This window comes from Dryas octopetala, chromosome 5, assembly GCF_963921425.1.
Source record: "Dryas octopetala chromosome 5, drDryOcto1.1, whole genome shotgun sequence".
Taxonomy (NCBI): Eukaryota; Viridiplantae; Streptophyta; class Magnoliopsida; order Rosales; family Rosaceae; genus Dryas; species Dryas octopetala.
In genome coordinates this window covers 16854144-16873832 of record NC_141370.1, presented here as the reverse complement: position 1 = coordinate 16873832, position 19689 = coordinate 16854144, and the positions used below count along the sequence as shown (strand labels likewise).

The window sequence follows — 19689 nt, the reverse complement described above, 5'->3', positions numbered from 1 at the left end:
TCACCTACTTATATTTCATGTGAGATAATGTCATACTTAATTACTTATGTTCGATCAAAACGATATTGTTTAATTAGAATTTTATTCGTACATGAATTGAACGTCAAGCAAAAACAAAACATCTGTACGTTGTTTGGATATAGTAGCTAGCCTTGCTCAGTTGCCAAATGGGAATTGAGCTTAAGAAAGATAACATATTGCACTTGAAAACACCAAGTGTCATGCAATTTTTGTGATATGGGAAAAGACAATCGCAGCACAACACGGATTTTGTCATGCAATAAATCCGTGAAAGCAAGATGGTCGATGAGATTGAGGCTTATTATTGCCTTGCAATCTTTGCATGCACATGCTATGTAGCAAGACGTGTACGTTTAATTACACACTAAAATTTGGTCGATCCATTCAAGCTTTGCTTGCTTGCATTGTGTTTCCATGCAATAAATACGTGGAATGCAAATGTTATCTGGAAATAAATGCATGATGTTGTTGGTATATATATATATATATATATACTCACTCAATATATATATATATGTAGCTAGGGCAGATACTATTTATATGTGTAGGTATTAGCTAGTGCGCATGCCAAACATATATAGCAGATATATATATATAGTTATATATGTATAGTACACTTGGACAGGTTGGACTACCCTCCATTTCAATTTGCTCCTCATTTGTACATGCTCTAAAACCAGCTACCTAGGCCTGTGCTCTTAAGAAATAGCTAGGTTGCTCCTAATTCACTTTAATGTTTTGATGTTTAATGTATGTAATTGAACAATGTTTTCAAATTTTTGTATGATATATGATGATTTAGAACACATGTTCTTGCACATTTTATGTTCATTTGAGAAATGGTTTAAAGGAAGATTCGAATTTAGAACATCTTAAATATTGTAGAGAAAAATATTACTAGATTAATTGTTAGTTGGTTTTTATATTAAGTAGTTTGTGTCCTTAATTATCTTGTTATGTATACACTCCACAAGGTACAATAATTGCTGTACGGAAAGTTTTCACCTAGGTAGGCTATACAACTGTGTACAAAGTACAATAAGTAGTGTAAGGGGAGCAAATTTTAATGCCTGATGCTGTACTAAAATGTGTGAAGATGAAAGCCATGCTATACATGTATAGCTGAATGAGTTGAAGAACAACTACTGATTATCCACATACAAGCATTATATTTATGAAACAATGAGGACAAATTTAATTTAATTTTGTTTGCATTTAATTTAATTTTTAAATAATTACAAAGAAATGAATGGTTGAATATTGTTTCCTGATGTCATGGTAAGATGAGTAAAAAATGGTTGATTGGATCCCCATGTCTTAGCCCTTGTGCAGAAGCTAAAACAACAAAAACTAATGAATCCCAAAATCCAATGGTTGATTTGTTCCTGATGCTGAATCAATGGTTGATTATAGCCTTATAGGTTGTGGTGGTGAAAAGATAAAAAAACTGAAAATTGAAATTTAATATATTATATGTGACTCTACAGTCAACATGGGTTCCCTCTACTCTGAATGCTGAACAATATTTGTTATTACTTAAATACAGAGTTACTGGACTCACGGTAATGTAGGAAGGTGACATTCCTGATTCACCTGCTTTTCAAAGAAGAAAAGATACTGAAAGCATGGGCATAAGTGTCTTTTCAAGTAGAGTGACCTTTCTAACCCAAAAATACATGTTCTCTTTCTAAAGTTAAGAGTCAGTCACACTAATTAATTTTATTATAAAGTATTAATCTTAATAAAAATATAAAATTAATTATATAGTGTTATGCGTTACACAAAATGCATAAAATTACAATTTTTTCTGGTCATAGATCTTTGTATTTTGCTAGATGATATATGAATAGTGAGTGTATATCATCAGTCTGTGTCCCTCTCTTTCCTTAGAGTCATAGACTCATAGAGCACAGTGAGAGAGAGAGAGAGAGAGAGAGAGAGAGAGAGAGTACTTGTCGTTGTTTTTCTGAAGACGACTCCGTTGCCCAATACTTGGCGTCTCGTCCCGAACCGTTCACATACACAGTGACACACAAAATCGGATGCTACCACTGATTGATTCCCTTAGACTTCTTCACCACCTAAACCCCACTACCACTTCTCTCTCTCTCTCTCATTTCCATCGCCCACTACCCTCTATCTTCGTCTTCATCTTCTGAGTAGAGTAGCAGATACTTGCAAGATTTCCATTGCTGGGAATCGGTTGATTCCAATTGGGTTTTCGATTTGAGCATCTGGGTCACCCTCGTCGTCGTCCATGGCTGCCTCCTCTGTTGCATCTCCGCTCTGCACGTGGCTCGTGGCCGCCTGCATGTCGGTCACGTGCGACAGGGATTACTCCACCAGGCCCTCCTTGCTCAGCAGCTCCTCCAAGAGACGCTCCAAATGGGGTGGTGGCAGGAGGAGGCTCTCGCTGTCCAAATGTAGTAGTTTTAGTGCCGAATTTCACAGGGGCCTGGTTTCGGCCTTCAGTGGATCCAGCATTCAGGGCCTCATGAGCTCCTGTTTGGCATTTGAGCCTTGCGATGAGTACTATAGCTCTCAGGGTGTATCGTCTTTGGGCTGCAATGGGCTTTCTTCGCTGTTTGGATCCAAAACTGGTGCTCCCAATCGAAGACAGAGGCGTATTAATGGAGCCACACATTCTGGTAATTGTGTTTTTGTGATGCTATACTGAATTTGACTTGTTAAGAGTTAATTATTAATCCTGTTGATTGTAGTTTCAAGTATATTAGATACAGGCTGATTGTGTTGTTGTTTTTTGTTAATTATTTAGAATATGGGTATTTTTCGTTTTTTCAATTGTTAATGTATTTTGTGTGTGTGCGCGCGCGTGTGTGTTTTTTGGGTTTTAGGTACTGCGTTTGGTTTTGTTATGTCCCTTCTTGTTTGTATCTAAAAGTGTATGTATGTACTGCGTTTGGTTTCAATTGATTGATCTTTTTCATTTATGTATTTGGGAATTATAAAAGTGTGGTTTGTGTTTGAATAGAATTATTTTTTCATTATGAAGCTATTAAACTAAATTTATCCGGACATTGCAGCTTGGTTTATTGAAATGTGAGTATGTTGTTATACCAATTATGTACCAATGTTGTTGGAAAGAGGGAAAAAAAACTTCCATGCTTTGTTTGTCTTCTTTTCATTTATAATAACAATGGGTTAATTGTAAAATGATTCCCATGCTGACTCGATGATTCAGAGCATCTGCAATTCCCTACTGTTGATTGGTTAATGACTATACTAGCCAGTAATTTTAATTAAATCGATAAAAGGAATAAAATGTCTTGTTAGTCAAAAAGTTGCATCATCTCGAACAAGGAAGAGAGAGAAGATTGAACGTTTACTTACGTGTGCATGTAAGTTTATCCTGAGTCATCTTCTGTTAACCTAATAAACCATTGAGGACTACAACTTTGGTTTTTATGAGATTCAAATGATATCAAATGAAACTTGGTGCTTATAATTGTGTAGTAATTTACCGACTCTGTATACTTTGACATGCACGCTATCTCTGTTTATTCATATATTATTGCTATTATCGAAAATATAGGGGTAACCATGGCTGTTGCTGTGAGACCTACTGAAGAATTAACAAAACAGAAGAAACCTATAACAAGACAGAGGCGAGTGGTTGTGACGGGAATGAGTGTGGTGACCCCACTTGGTCATGATTGTGATGTCTTCTACAATAATTTGCTTGAGGGTGTTAGTGGCATAAGTGAGATAGAAGCTTTTGATTGTGCCCAATTTCCGACGGTAAATGATTTTCTAAACCTCCCTTCAATTGTTTCTTTCACAATATTTGTTCTTACTTCTTAGTACCTTTTCTTTTCTTTAGAGAATTGCTGGAGAGATCAAGTCTTTCTCCACTGACGGATGGGTAGCACCTAAGTTCTCCAGGAGAATGGATAAATTCATGCTTTACTTGCTTACTGCTGGAAAGAAAGCCTTGGCAGATGGTGGAGTTACAGAAGATGTCATGGATAAATTGGATAAAGCTAAATGTGGAGTTTTGATTGGCTCAGCAATGGGTGGCATGAAGGTAACCTGAGTGCTCTGTGATTTAACATTCTGTACACATTTTGGGGAATGGTGAAAAGTTGGCTTACAAGAGCTTCTACTGATTAATCTTCACTTTGATGGATTTTAACAAGCATAGTTTGAAATCTTTAAGGTGATGCCACATCTTCCAACGGTGTCATTTTTGGTGAAGATACTACATAGCACCAAAACTACTTCCTTTGATTTGAGAACTGAACTTGTTTATACTATTTAATTCTTAAATGTAAAATAGTGTATCAGCATTTTCCTCTCTCCCTTATTGAGTTAATCTGGTAATCACAAAAAATTCTTTCCACAAAAATGGAAGTCCAAGCCAGATAGTCCCACATTGAGCCACAAAATCTGCAACTGGAACAAGGAATCTGATGTTTCTTTATTATCACAGTGATGTTGTCAACTGATTAGGTGTGTTGACATTTAACAGGTCTTCAATGATGCAATTGAAGCTTTACGGGTTTCATATAAGAAGATGAATCCTTTCTGTGTACCTTTCGCAACTACAAATATGGGTTCTGCCATGCTTGCAATGGATCTGGTGAGCTTATATTTGATGTTGCACCTATACTTTTGACATACCATGATGGCTGTTGGAATTTGTACTTGTCCTCTTAACTGCTATTTACTCATAAAATTGCAGGGCTGGATGGGCCCAAATTATTCAATCTCTACTGCTTGTGCTACAAGCAACTTTTGTATTTTGAATTCGGCAAATCATATCATTAGAGGCGAAGCTGTAAGTGTTCTACATCAATGCTAGTACAGAATTGGGAGTATGGAAGTCTTATAGTGATAAACAATCCTTCATATACTCCCATTAAATTTTTTTTATTAAAAAAAAAAAAAAAAAAAAACCCTTCAAATACAGCATCATAATTTTAGTGCAATGTTCCTTGAAATTTTATGCAGGACGTTATGCTCTGTGGTGGTTCAGATTCGGTGATGATACCTATTGGTATCCCTCCCATCCCTACCTATTTGTTTCCATCTTATTTTTACTTGGAATTGCAGGAACATGTTATGATATGCTTGTTCTTATCGCTGCAGGTTTGGGAGGTTTTGTGGCATGCAGAGCACTTTCACAGAGGAACAGTGATCCAACTAAAGCATCACGCCCTTGGGATATTGTAATGTTATCAATACTTCTGCTACTTTCATGTCTTCTTTTACCCATTGTCATTGGCTATCCTAAAACTTCTAGAAATTTTTGTTAAGAACAACAAATGGTAAAACCACCAGAAAGCACACCATATGATCGTTATTACAATATAAATAAATTTTAGCATCAACCCAGGAATTATGGACATGATATGTTATAATCACTATTGTATATTCTTGCTTCCTTAGGTTTGAGTTTCTTTACTATTGAAAGTTTAACAAGTTGACAAATTCGGTATTTGCTGAAAGCAAAATTTGGAAACTGTAGTCCAGATTTCTTACTTGTAGAGTCATAGACTTGCATATGTGTTCTTTCTCACAAGATCTGGTTTTTGGTTATTTGACAGAATCGTGATGGATTTGTTATGGGGGAAGGAGCTGGGGTTTTGCTTCTAGAAGAGTTAGAACATGCTAAGGTATTTTAAACTTGTTAAATCTATGACCATGGAAATGGCACTTGAACCCATTTTCTAGTCTCATGCACCCATTTTCTAATTCTTTGTTGGGTGGCTTATAGTCAGATTTGATTGGTGCGACCTCTAGTCTCATGAACCCATTTTGAATGCAATATTATGCTAAATAATATGTCTAAATGTTACTTTGGAGCTTTTAATTTCATCAATGATTTCTGATTTTACAGAAAAGAGGAGCAAATATCTATGCAGAGTTTCTTGGTGGAAGCTTCACATGTGATGCTTACCACATGACCGAGCCACACCCTGATGGTAATATACTTTGTCTTTGACAGAACACACACACACTCTCTCTCTCTCTCATTGTTTTACTTATCTGTTTGTTTCTCTTTCATTCGTCCTCCCCAAGGCAAGTTGCCTAATATTTTTCTTTTTTAAATTGGTTGGGGTTTTCAAAACATTTTTTGCTAAAAAGTTGCATTGAAAGAAAATAAATTACATTATTTTTAAGAATTAATTGCAAATATATGTATGAAAAATCCTATTTTAGCATCTCTTTGTCTATCCTTTTTCGCAACGTATTTTCTATATTGTTAAGAGATTTGAGTGTCCTTATGGCCTTGAATCGTAGCCAAATCCTTAGTCACCTTGCACTTTGTTCCTTTCATTATATCACATTCCACCAAAAAAAAAAGAGTCTAAATCTGGTATTAATGCCCTCTTTTCCTATCTGAAACAGGGGTTGGTGTTATTCTCTGCATAGAGAAGGCATTAGATCAGGCCGGGGTATCTAGGGAAGATGTTAATTACATTAATGCACATGCTACATCTACACCGGCAGGAGACCTTAAAGAGTATAATGCTCTCATTCATTGTTTTGGCCAGAATCCTGAGGTAACCTCAATACATAACATATATCATCTGTTTTCATTTGCTGTATTGCCATGACTGATAAGTTCTCTTCCTTCTACAGTTGAGAGTGAACTCTACGAAATCCATGATTGGTCACCTGCTAGGAGCAGCTGGTGCTGTTGAAGCTGTTGCAGCAGTACAGGTAACTTATGTGATGTTTTTAACTTGGACAAACCGTATATGTTCTCTAAAATTTGCCGTCTGTAAAGTTGTATCTATTGAAGTAGATGGTAAAAGTTGGAAGTCTTATGTCTTCTTTGTTTCCTTTTTCTTTTCCTTGTGTAGTTATTGACATGTTATTCTGTTTCTTTATATAGGCAATACGAACCGGGTGGGTTCATCCCAATATTAATCTGGAGAACCCAGATGAGGGCGTGGTATGTTGCCTTCCATGGCCTTGTCACCTGTTCTTAATATATGATGTAAAATTGAATGTAGAATTACTTTCGATTTATCACGGAATCATCTAATTCTGTCAGCACATCAATTCAGGATACAAAGGTGCTAGTGGGCCCTAGGAAAGAGAGACTGGACATTAAGGTGGCATTGTCTAACTCGTTTGGGTTTGGTGGCCACAACTCATCAGTCTTGTTTGCCCCTTACAAGCAGTAACGCTGGTCTCTTGGGCTTCTCAACCTTTGCTGCAATGCCAATGAAGGTTATGAGCCTACTTGAACATCTTTCTTCTAGAAAAAGTCACCTTCTTTCATTTAATTGGTTGCAAGTTTATTCGCATGGCATTGATGGGATTGCTCCACTTTGCAGTAAAGCGCCCAGGAAGTCTCCTTTGTATTTGATCTTCTGGTTGGCTTGGGTACGGAAGACTGTTGAGGTGGCCAATCAGCAGAACATCTGGAGTTCACCCAATGGTCGTCCAGAAATACTTCTGCTTCTTATTGTTGTTGGAAAATTTCCTTACTCTTAACTAGCCATAGTAGGATTTGATCTTCTTACATGCTAGTCACTGAACCACCACAAAGGCAGTAGTTGCCTTGTTTGATTTTGGTTTGCTTGTACAAGTAGTTGGCTGATCAGATAATCAATTGTAATGAAATTTGAGTTGGCAGTTGCATGACTTTCTTTTCTGGTACTGCGAACTACTTGTATCTCCTTGTCAAATTTTGCTTTTTCATGATGTTCACATTAACCGGTATTTTTTCTTTCTTTTTACATTGACTAGTATAGCCTCATCAAATTTTGCTCCTGTAGTAAAGTTGGTTCATGGGAATCATGCGTTTCCTCGATTTGTTTTTTGACGTTCCAACTGATAGAATATATTTAACTCGATTTGGTAATTTTGGAGCTAGTCCTCACCTAATTCATCATGTACTTAGCATTCAAGCATTCAAGCATTCATGTTCAAGCAATCAAAAGATAGGGAGCAAGAATCAGGAGTTGAGGGTTCAGTGAAAAACACTAGACGACCTTTATTTTCCTACCCAAGTCAGAGTTCGAACCTCTTCCATTTTTAGTCTCCTTTACCAAAACATGAAGAGTTGTGAAGCTATGAAGAAACATTTAGGAACTGGATAGTGAAGAACTGAAGGTTTGACTAGAGGCCCTAGGCTTTTGTTACCCTGCAGAATTTTGGGCTTCTGAGTTGCGTTGATCTTTGGTTCGAATTTTGAAATCAATCGTTGGATGCATCACTGTACAGTAGAATAATTTACATGAAGATGGTGTGCTACCCCACTCAAACTGCCAATATTCTTGATTCCAAAAATTAGCTTCCTTTCTGTATAAATAATAACAATAAAAAAATTAAGTAACTTACTGTAGTTTTATGAGAAGCAAAAAGAAACCAAAGAACACTCTTTGAGTACAGATTTCCTTTAATGCGTTGATCTAAGTTCACGGTTCTTCAATTGTTTTTTTTCTTGCTGCCTTTCTTATGAACCCTCTTAAACTTCAAGCCTTTATTGGAGAGTATACTTGAAGCACTCTTCCCTTCAAGCTTCTTTGTCATCTTCACCACACTTGATATCCCTTTTCTTGCAGCTGCCCTTTGCTCTGGTCTACGGCTCATCATCTTGCGATCAAGTGGCCAATATGCATATGGTTCAAGCTTGTTTTTCTTCTTCAAATCCCCACCAGCCTTCTTGCTAGCATACTCACTGCCAGTGGCAGCCCACCCAGATTCCGATGTTTTCCTGCGCTTCTGCAGCGTCTTCTTTGTGTTTCCAGACAAGTAACTAACTGCTTCACTCCTTGCATCCGAATCAGGATCAGATGGCTTTTCGTTGTACGAATTTCCATCCTCACGAATTATTAGGCGCCCATCAGAGTCTATCTCTGGCCCATCATCCAACTCCTTTTTCCGCTTTAAATTCTCAGACGATCGAAGTGATGACCTTGTTCTTTGCCGATCAAGCAAGTCAAGTGGTTCATCTTCTAGTTGATCAAATAAATGTTCGGGCAAGTTCTTATTTGTTCTACTCTTGGACCTGAAAGTATTAAAAGCAAAAGTATTAATACAAGACTACAAACTAAATGATCGCCTGCCAAGTTTCAAAACTTTTTTAAAACTTCTAAACAATCTAGTGTAATTAGTACTCCAAACACGTCCAACCAGTTTTGAACATGAAAAGACAACTAACCGTAATGAAGCTTTGGATTTGAGCTGCGTGGAAGCCTTGCCACGTCTGCCTGAGACTGTTTCGGCATCCATATAATCTGCATTACTATCCTCAGTTTCTTCATCATCAAAATCAGAAAATATTTTTGTATGGTTCCACCTGCTTAGCCTGAAATGAAGAACAGAGAGTTATAAAATGTAGCCAAATGGAAGCTTAATTAATTGAGCTAAATGGCAGTTACAAAAATATAGCCAAAATAGGAATAAAAATCTCGCAGAATGAAAGAGTTACAAAACTTGGCCAAAATATTTTTGTACAGTTCTGATGTTTCACAACTCTCACAGAATGAGATGTTAAAGTTTCATAGAAAATTTAGTTCCACACAGCAACCAGTTTTCAGATTAATTTTGTGAGCTAAATGACAAACCTATGTTGGCAAAGTACTTTAGTGGCTTTCCATAGTATGGAAATCATGGAGGATTCTAGCCCTTAAATTGGCTATTTTTATTGTAGTCACTCATATGTGAGTGAGACATGGATACCACTTTGTCCACCCCTTTACTAGTATGTCATATGTGTTGTATGCGTGCATACATTAATTTTATAATTACAAGAGTGAGACCTGGATGTAGTTGCTTTCGACATATGAGATCTAGCTTCCTCAGATTTAGCACCCAGTTTCCTCTCTTTTCGTTCCTTGATCTGTGTTCAGCAAGAAAAAGATAAAACATGAGTTGTGAGTACCCTGGCAAAGTTTCTTTCTAGCAAGATGTCTCTCAACAAACCTTTCGTATGTTGGTAAGTAGTTTCATGTGTTCTTCAGGCATCACAGCCTTAACAGCATCGAGCCCACATTTCTTGACAAGCATTTCTAGAAGAAGCTTAACCTGAAAGGAAAAAAAAAAAAGGATTGACCAGCAAGAGATAAGACATTGAGCAACTAGTGTATCAAACCACAGCTTGACAACCAACAACTGAACTCAATAACATAATCAAGTAACAAACACTTTGATTAAAGCACCAACCTTGGCTTTGAAGTGGCTTTTAGTACCATCTTGCCACTTCAGCAAGCCTTCCACCATGCTTTTTAAGTGCAATTGCAACCCCTCAGCCTGTGATTTGGCCACTAATACCTTCAACAAACCTAAATTAGCCTGCAACGAAGGAAACGTCCAAATAAGAATCAAAAGTAAATGAAAAATGTTTTATGTAATATCAAACTTAATTATTAACCAAAGCAGTTCACTCAAAATATAAGTATAAATGCTGATATCAAAGTGAGGGGACAAACTTTAATTATTTCTCTGTTTTTTCTCTGGAGGAGGAGAAATGTGGATGGAAGCAAATTGCAAGCATTTGAAACAAGGTCAGAAAACTCATAAGCCAACCGAGCTAAGCCTTTCGCCGCAGCACTGATCATATGAGGAGTTTCTCCAGCCAGGCCTCCAGCTACCTGTGACCATAAGATAAACTTAGGCTTGCTACAAATTTATATCTATTTCATATTATAGCCCTGCCCACAGAAGACCAATTAAAGTTGATGCACCCTCATAATCAGAAGGAAGAAGGGACCAAAAGAGGTTGCTCCACACAATGACTTCTAAGAATAGCATGGACTTCGAGTCAATAGAAAAATCAGTAAATCCGAGCAGTGATGATTGAGTACTCTGAAAAAATATTCAGTACCATGTTAAAAAATTGATATAGGTTTTCTCTCTTCCCGCCTTTCTCCTCATCCCCATAAGCATGGCCAATTTGGACAAGGATATCATAAGCTCTATTTCTTGTTTTTTTGTTAGCCTGCATTTAAATGAAAATCATTAACAACAATTCATACAAATCACAAAGTTTAGGAGCCGCTTCATGCAAGAGGATTTTTTTTTTTGGTTGGGGGAGGGGGGACCATCAAGCACCAGTACATTGAGAAATATAACAACTACATATAAAAAAAAATATTGCAGCTGATAAACCACTTTACCTCTTTAAGTGCAAGAATTATTTCCGTCAGGAAAGAACTTATTATGTCATGCCGCCTTTGCTCTGTGTCACTCTACAAAAAGATTTATGTTGTTAAGTATTGAATGGCATACACAAAATATGAAAGTAGGTCGAAATTTGTTGCTAGTAATTATATAATTATGCTACATAGAGTGCATCTTAAAATGATTGGAAAAATCAAGTAGCATTTGTTTGCAAATACCTTTGAAACATGGACTACTAGGCGGTGCAAGCAGTCAAGTCTGTGCCGTTTGGATGAAAAATGGCATGAAGGCAGTACTTCAATCATAAGACTAAGCAATTCCTCGAGCTTTGATGAAAGAAACCCATCACAGTTCTGACCAATACATACAGCAAAGAGATTTATAAATCAGAACGCTTCATTCTACCAACAATTTTTTAAATAAAAATGAAAAAAAAAAAAAAAAAAGGAGGAACAAAGTACAGTAATATGTTTGGGATACAGCCCAGAAAAGAACTTATACGAGTGATGTTGGTGATCATCTCTTCTTTTAACTAAGACGTCACCCGTATAATAAACCAATTAGAGCCAGTTAACCATGTTTCCCCATATTCCACTGACCCATGATGAAAATTCAAGTAACAGTATAGAACCATTTTTGTTTTATAGGAACAGTATTGAAGCATTTGATATATATAATCCACAATATTCAAATCCTTAGCTTTTACAGACCATGAGAATCATTGAGAGAACTTTGTATGCCTTCTTTTGTATCAAACCTTCATCATCCTGAATTCAGGTAACCCTTAGTTAGTGAACCATTCCTTTGTCAGAAGTTGCAGGATCCTTTAGAAATGAAGTAAATAACCAGATGGCACAGAAAGACTTTCAAACCTGTAATGCAGGCTTTGTTGCAATAAATAAAAGATCAACCTCTTTAGCATTCAAACCAGGTAAAAGTGAAACTGCCAAGTCAAATAGCCGTGCCCTGAAGTTAAGGTGGAGGAATTTATATACTGTCAAATATTGCCATAGAAAACAACATAATAATTGAATTATGTGAGTCATGAGCTGATTCCAAAAATCATTAACAAAAAATAAAATAAAGTACCGCATGGAATTAGAATCTTTAGAACTTTCTGCTTTGCTAGCCTCTTGAGTGACCTTTAACAGCTTCTGCATTGTACTTTTGAAAAACCTTGACACAACTTCTTTATCTGATATCGAAGCAAACTCACCAATTGTGGACTGTAGTTGAGTGAACATAATTATTCTTTCAGCAAAAATCGTGCAATACTAATGCTACATTGACATTGGAATTCACTTTGTAAAGTACAAATATATATCTAATATAATGGTCTATTAAAACAAAAGCAGTTGTTTTAGCCTTTAAAGTTGTTCCCCTAATATCTCATATTATGAATATGAATAACCCATAATATTCATAATTTATTATGGATCCAACTTCATTCCATAGCTTATAATGTATACTCTAAAACTTAATAATTCATGTTTTTAAAAATTTTCTACAAAATATGCATTATTAGTATGTTAAATATACCTAAGGATATATGAATGTTTTTAACCAGATTCCAAATTACAATGTATCAATGTTACATATCTTCTGAATGTGTGTGAGTGGAAGAGGTACAAATGTACTTAAAATGCCAAAGGGAAGTCAAAAGAAACAAAGAGGAGGCTGAAAGGGTGATACAGTATACAAGGGATAGAGCTTATAGATTGAGTCTGTCATGACTCCATTTGGTTTTTGATAATTTACCCCATTCTCTTTCCTCGGTCTTTGTTGCTCAATTAAGTGGAGTTTCCTAAACAGTTTCTCTTGAATTATTTATTGCATGGATATGCTTTACATAATTAAACAATCTTGGAATATCAGATATGTTTATAATGAATATTTTTCGGTTTTAAAAGGGATATGCTGATTTCGACAGAGACTCTATTTGTTAGTCCAGTAGGATATGTCTAATTCACAATATGTCTATTCAATCAAATTCAAAAGTCATGACTCAATTTTTAAACCAAGGCCCTTTGGCATTTTGTCGAGTATTTTGCAGGACAAACACACAGATGACCTCAGAATACTTAAGTACCTGCAAACAACCTCCATCATCTTTTGTGGTATTCAAGAAAACACCTGATAGCATAGACAATATCTCACGAGCAGATGACTTGAGCATGCTCAAGTTATCTTCTGTAACCTGAGGGGTATAATTAGCCATAGCTCTCTGTCTGGCAATACCTACTTCACTATCAGGCAGATCATTCGCTTCTTCCACAATATTCTTATTTTGTTGAATAAGAATCTGCAAGCTCGAGCATATTATTCCACGAATCTCTGGTTCATCATGAAGGGCACTGCATAAAGCTTGCTGTAGATCCTTAAAACTTTCAGCAGTATCAGAAGGATAGTTGCAAAATGAAGGCAACAATGACCACAAAGAGTATACAAGTGCATCTATACTCCTTGATGAAAATATACGCCCTTGCAACTCAAGCTGCAAAATATAAGAAGTAACTAAAAGATGCCATATAAAATATATAACTAGAAGATGACATATAAAATAAATAATTAGCCTTCTTTTCTTTAAAAAATAAAAACCTGTCGAGATTTCTTCTTTATCATTCCAACCATTCCCAAAATTGACTCAGTAAAGAAGCTCAATCGCCCACCAATAGTATACTGCTTCAATATTGGAAAGAGCCAAACGTTCACCTCACTTAGGTCATCAGCCTCCAAATTAAGAGGTAGAAAGCCTAAAAAAGTTTCTGGTCCCATTGCAACAAGAGCCGATCCAAGGCATTCATGCAACTATACATTTAATAAACTCACTACGTTAGTAAGTGCTGCACAAACTGAGAATAGGCATAAGAAGATATCATACAAGATGCTTCCAAATAATCTTCAACAGTAAAAAAGGAAATGAGTTTGACTTACAACCAAAAAACTATCAAATTCTAAGAGTGAACCTAATTATAAGTACAACTTAGTCTTCACCAGAAACAACATGTATAAAATGTCGGCAAATGAAAACCTAAGTACTGTTCCTAAAATAATTATGGATTGCATGTCAGACAATAACTAAAACAACTAACCAACTACAACACCAAACCTCAATAACAAGCTCTAAAATTTGCGAAGTATCTGGTGAATGAGTTATTTAACCCAGCAGAAACTACAGTTGGACTGAAAAGCTATTCATATTCATTTCCTTGCTTCTCCTCCTATTGGTCCTTGAAGGCTTTATTATGAAATTACAACTATTATAGCCATAGAGAATTGGGTCCAAGTTTTAGATAAGTTCTGAGTTTGTGATATTGGACTGAGCAATCCATCATCAAAGCAATGCAGCAGAAACAGTGCTTTCTCATTGAAACTATTATTGCAACTGCAAGTTACAGGGTATGAGGAATTATAGATAGTTTTCTCTTTCCTTTTTCTTATTTTACCAATGGATGGCCAAATAAACCAATGAATAACAAACCACAACACTGTAAAAGTTGGTATAAGTCCATTAAGCTGCACGTAGACAAACCAGTATACAATCACAATTTCCAAACAACAAAGATAGTCATGCAGAAAATACAGGGATTTCTAGGATCATGAACAAGTAATAGTATTCTTCATCTCTTAAAACTTAATAATATGAAAAAGACCTGTTTTCTGAAAGAGAAATCTTCATCAGGCAACTTCTGCATGTCTGCCAAGCTCATGAGAGTACCCCTCATGAAATAAGAAGAGTATACCCCTGTATGATAACAGGTGTTACACTTCTTATATAAAATGAAAATGATAAATGCATAGAAAGTGAAAACTAATTAAATAAATAACTAAGAGGGGAAGTAGTCAGATACAGCAGAAGTAATACCTAATTTATCGAACATTGATGAAACAACTTGAAATGCTAGGTCCCAGACAGCAGCATAGTGATAACCAAGTAAGCTTTCAATCGTAGCACACACTTTTTCAATTATAGTTGGCCCAGACTTCCTTGCATCCATATTTGCATTCATCAAAATCTGGTCGACACCCTGTTTAATCAAGCTTTCATCAATGCAAGCATGAATGAGACTCTTAAATGTGAGGGCTGCTGCATGTATGGCCTCTTCATGCTCAGATGCCAATATATCTGCCAACTCAAAAAAGAACACACAGCAATACATTTTGAGCCTGGATTTCTGGAATGGACTCAGATATAAACAGGAACTCAGAGGAAGAAATTTTTTTTTAATCTATTGGAAGTTAACATATATGCAAGTAAGTTAATTACCAAGGGGGAAGGGGAACAATCATATACCTTTGAGTGCATTGAATACGATAGGGAGTTTAATTACGCATATTTGCCTATTGAGGGAATAAACTTTTGACATTCCAATATCAAGCAAACGAGCTGTAAATGTCATGCCATCCACAGATGTCTCATTTGTGGAGACATAAAGAGCTAATGAGCTTAATAGATCTAGCAACACTTCAGGAGACACGTGTGCAGATGGGTTGAGACAAAGCACGTGCAAACTATCTGTTATGCGCCTCGTAACAAGGGGTTGGCGCAGTTCCAAGAGAGTTTTGAAGTACTTGAGGACGGCAGTTGTGTACTTGGTTGACATAAGAAAAAGGCATTCTTTCAAAGTATCCAAAATATACAAGACCTCCTGGGCTCCCTTAGGTCCTTCATTAGCATCTGCATTTGACCCACCAGCAAGCAGAAGAAACCTTTCGAACAAGTTCGTAATCACTTCACTTGCAGGAGCAAGCAGTGGTGTTCCTTGGAAACTTTGCAGTACATCACGAAGACACAAATGTGATTGTCTTCTCACCTGTTTTGCAAGTCCAGTAAAGTATCAAGTATACATCTAAAGCTCCTTACTTTGAACCTAATCAGTAATCCCATAAAGAGTGGCTACCCATTACTTAACTTTTTTTGTTTATGGGCTCAATTTTTTAAAATTTTAAAATTCAACAAATTTTTAGCTGCTAGAAACAATCTGAATTCTATTGTATAGTGTCAGTAAATCACCTTGGGGCGGGAATCGGTAACGAAGCTGAGCAAGAAGCCGTACAACTGAGAGACATCAGACCAGTTGACACGGCCTCTGAAGATGAGCAAATGCGATATACATTTCAATCCTGAGGCTGCCGCACCGACTGTCGAAGACGAAGACCGGAGGACACGGACCAAAAGGTCCGATAGGAACTCGCTCTTCTTTACGAGAATGGAGGGGGAGACTTTTGGGAGGACCAATGAGAGAATTGTGAGGAGGGCATCAATCACGTGACTGGGGGGTTCAGGTTCGGAGGCGAATCGGTTGAGGGACGAGCACGTGGCGCCCAAGTAGGCGACCGGGGTCGAAGGGAGGTTCTGGTCTTTGAAATCCTGGGCCATGCCGCCGATGACTGCGCAGAGGCGCTGGTGGTCCTCGCGCACCGAGTTGCTGAAGCGGCGGAGGATTGAGGTGCATATGTCGTCGGCATCTTCGCCGCCGACGGAAACGGTGTCGTTTAGGGGGAGAGTAGTAGTCTCGTCCATTTCGATGCCTTCCATGTTGGGCGGGATTGGGAGTTGCAGTAAAACCCTAGCTTTGACTAATTCAGGGGAGAAAGGGTTTATGGACAGGAGGAGAGTGACAGTTAAGTTCAGGATACGGGTTGGCGGGTCAACCAATTAATTATGTATAGGTATTTGGCCCAATTAGAAGAGGCAGATTCGGATCCTGAGTCCGTTACCGCATAACCGACATTGATTACCCCATTTGGGCTAAACGGGCCAGCCAAATATGGACTTTAATGTAGAGCGCCAACCTTTTCTCTTTGGGCCGGCTCTGAGGCATTGCCCACAAGATAACCCTTCAAATATTCAAGGGCTATGATATTAATAACACTTCTGTCTTTGTAATTTGCTAGAATTTTCAATTTCATCCATATAGTTTACAAACATACAACCATATATATCCTATAGTTTACATCACGTTGCAATTAGAGGTGTACAATGGGCTGGGCCGGGTCGGCCCATTTAAAGTCGGCCCATTCGTGCTTCGTGCCATGCTTGGGCCAGTCTATTTAATAATTTGATCGGGTCGAACCGGCCCAATTTTTAAAACCTTAAGCCCAGCTCGGCCCAGGGCCTACCCAATAATGGGTCGTGCCGGACTAGTGCTGGGTTGGGCCGGCCCAATTAATTATTTTAATTTTTTTTTTAAGTTTCTATTATTGTTTAATAAATCAAATAGTCTTTCATGTCATTCCATTTTTTATCAAATTTTTCAATTTTCTACTGCTTTCATCCTATTTTCTATCCAATTTCACCACCAAAATCAAAATTAAAAATTAAAATAAAGCTAATAAAGCTAATAGTAAATAAAAATAAAAATAAAAAAATACTAGTATAAACGGGCCAACCCAAACCCAAAACGAGCTCGGGCCGGCCCAACACAAAACAGGCTCGGGCTGGGTTGGCCTAACGGGATAGAAAACATTGGCCCAACTCGGCCCACTTATTAACGGGTCGGTCCGGGCCCACTTTAAATGGGCTGGGCCCGTGCAGGATTCGAGTTGGCTCTGCCCATTGTACACCTCTAGTTGCAATAATTTCCAAATCTCTAACTTTGTCATCATATTGAATTTATCATTGATATTTGGATTACCATATCAAGTTTAGTGCAAATCATATTAAAGGGGTGTATTCAATTAAAATTTTAAATGATTTTGATGGAATTAAAAGTCTAGTGGTATTCAATTCAAATTTTTAAAGAGTTTGTCAAAGTTTGGTAATATTCAATCTATACTTTTTAAAAGTTTATAAAAGTTTATAAAAGTCTAATGATATTCAATTCAGTTCAGACTTTCAGAGAGTTTATAAAAAGTCATTGATTTATAAGGAATTTATTAAATGATAGACTTTTATGGACTTTCAACTATAAATTATACTATATCAAATCAACAATTCTCCAACTTTCCCATCTCGATTTGAAAGGATTTCAAATTTTTTAAATTTTTTTTAAAATGGTATTTGCATTTCTTTAACAACCTACTAGTTGGATATTTTTATTTAGGTGCCGCTATTTAGATCCAACTAATTCATTAATAGCCCCAACAAAAAAACATATAATTCCTTATTTTACCTTAATATAAACTAACCAACAAAGACATACTAGTTATTATTAAAAAAACAAAAACAAAAAACAATTCAGAACATAATTTCTATATCCAACCACCCAGCACCAGTTTTTTCTAATTAAAAATTAAAAAAAAGCCATATCGTCCCATCACCACACCCCAGCCTCCCTCCCCCACCCCTCCATCTCGTCACCTGGCCTGCAAGCGGCAATCCTTCACCTCTCTCTCTCTCTCTCATTCTATTCCTTTCGAGGCAGCCCCGACCAGATGTTCTCCAGGGTATCCACCAGGTACTTGACCCGACAGACAATTTCGTAGATGCACACTTGGGTCGGGTCGGGTCGGGTCGTGGGGGAGGAGGGGATGTTAGAATCAGAATCGGAGGCGGAGGAGAAACGGACAACAAGTTTTGGGAGATGGAGTTCCAGGACCGCTTCATGAGGACGATGGAGTCGACAGAGTCGATGAGGTCGCAGTAGTGAGTGCCCATTAGTTGTCCGAGCTCTTCCTTCTTAGCTTGGATTTGGGTTCGGGTCGAAGCAGCAGCGGCAGTGGCGAAGGAAGGGTTGGGTTTCTTAGGGCTCGTTTGGCACTGCTTCTAGGGCCAAAAGCGCTTTTAAAATAATAAAAGCACTTATTTTTAAAAAAAATGGTGTTTGGCAAAAACAAGAGAAGTGCTTTAAACCAATTAAATAAGCACTTAAAGTGGTTTTGAAAGAAGCACATGGGAGGTGCTTCCTTCTAGAAGTGCTGCTAATAAAAAACACGGGAAGCACTTGGGCTGGTTTTAATGAATTTTTCAAGCTTCCAAATATATCCCTATTTACTTGAACAAATGCCCAAATAACCCTCATATATCAAAACCCCAGCAAAAACCCTCTTTATTTTTTTTTACGAGGGAAGCATTCCAGTTTCGCGGGAAAAAAACAAAAGGCCAAAGGCCCATCATGTTCCATGAAAACCTTTTCTCTCATATAAGAAAAAAATTGCAGTTGCCTTCAGGCTTTTCTCTCGGTGCCGATCTCCATCCCTCTCATGTCAATATCTCTCCATCTTCAAGAATTTCTTTTAGATTTTGTCATCACTTTCTGAAAGGGGGTGTTGCTTGGTTCCTTTTTTAAGGTATGAGATTAGGCTTTCAACCTCTCATTCTATTTATGCTTTTTTCATTCCAAAATTTCTGTCCTTTTTGAATGGGTTTGTATACTTTCTATTGAGTTCTAAATGAGTTTTTTGGGTCAACTTTGCTTGGGTAATGAATTGCCTATATCTTGGGTACTGGGTCGGTCAGCCATCCAGTACAATGAGTGTCAAGTAATACCCATATATTTAGTGGTGAACATTGAGAATAAGAGCCAAACAAATTTTCTCTTTGATTGCCATCTCAACCCTCGGAAAATAGGAAGAAATGTAGAGATGTCAATCAAAGTCAGAGCATGTCCTAATTCTATATTT

At 37.2% G+C, this 19689-nt stretch overlaps 2 protein-coding genes across 2 annotated transcripts; one reads left to right on the top strand and one right to left on the bottom strand.

The window, feature by feature from the left end:
* Nucleotides 1–1918: 1918 nt before the first annotated feature.
* LOC147285024 (3-oxoacyl-[acyl-carrier-protein] synthase II, chloroplastic-like) lies at nucleotides 1919–7638 on the top strand. The gene is made up of 14 exons (XM_086244003.1): nucleotides 1919–2669; nucleotides 3575–3780; nucleotides 3863–4066; nucleotides 4511–4621; nucleotides 4724–4819; nucleotides 4993–5038; nucleotides 5131–5210; nucleotides 5589–5657; nucleotides 5882–5966; nucleotides 6394–6548; nucleotides 6628–6708; nucleotides 6884–6943; nucleotides 7059–7224; nucleotides 7332–7638. The coding sequence occupies exons 1-13, from the start codon at nucleotides 2279–2281 to the stop codon at nucleotides 7176–7178; spliced, it is 1704 nt and encodes a 567-aa protein (XP_086100129.1). The 5' UTR covers nucleotides 1919–2278; the 3' UTR covers nucleotides 7179–7224; nucleotides 7332–7638.
* A 624-nt stretch (nucleotides 7639–8262) lies between these two features.
* Nucleotides 8263–16700, bottom strand: LOC147285023 (ARM repeat superfamily protein). Its single transcript, XM_086245136.1, has 18 exons — nucleotides 16139–16700; nucleotides 15419–15938; nucleotides 14990–15250; nucleotides 14778–14869; nucleotides 13723–13932; nucleotides 13214–13618; nucleotides 12214–12350; nucleotides 11997–12090; nucleotides 11835–11891; nucleotides 11343–11477; nucleotides 11121–11192; nucleotides 10829–10942; nucleotides 10434–10595; nucleotides 10168–10296; nucleotides 9928–10029; nucleotides 9765–9844; nucleotides 9164–9310; nucleotides 8263–9010 (listed from the first exon to the last, which is right to left on the bottom strand). Exons 1-18 carry the CDS (start codon nucleotides 16661–16663, stop codon nucleotides 8428–8430), a joined length of 3825 nt encoding a protein of 1274 aa, XP_086101262.1. The 5' UTR covers nucleotides 16664–16700; the 3' UTR covers nucleotides 8263–8427.
* Between the last annotated feature and the right edge of the window lie 2989 nt (nucleotides 16701–19689).

Excerpts from the sequence above, each read along its gene's own strand:
- LOC147285024 (XM_086244003.1), top strand. The coding sequence starts at position 2,279 with ATGGCTGCCTCCTCTGTTGCATCTCCGCTCTGCACGTGGCTCGTGGCC. Across the intron at positions 4,067-4,510 it reads CAGCAATGGGTGGCATGAAG|GTCTTCAATGATGCAATTGA; the intron begins GTAACCTGAGTG and ends GACATTTAACAG. Across the intron at positions 4,820-4,992 it reads ATATCATTAGAGGCGAAGCT|GACGTTATGCTCTGTGGTGG; the intron begins GTAAGTGTTCTA and ends AATTTTATGCAG.
- LOC147285023 (XM_086245136.1), bottom strand. The coding sequence starts at position 16,663 with ATGGAAGGCATCGAAATGGACGAGACTACTACTCTCCCCCTAAACGAC. Across the intron at positions 15,251-15,418 it reads CGTATTCAATGCACTCAAAG|ATATATTGGCATCTGAGCAT; the intron begins GTATATGATTGT and ends TTGAGTTGGCAG. Across the intron at positions 10,030-10,167 it reads AAAGCCACTTCAAAGCCAAG|GTTAAGCTTCTTCTAGAAAT; the intron begins GTTGGTGCTTTA and ends TTTTCCTTTCAG.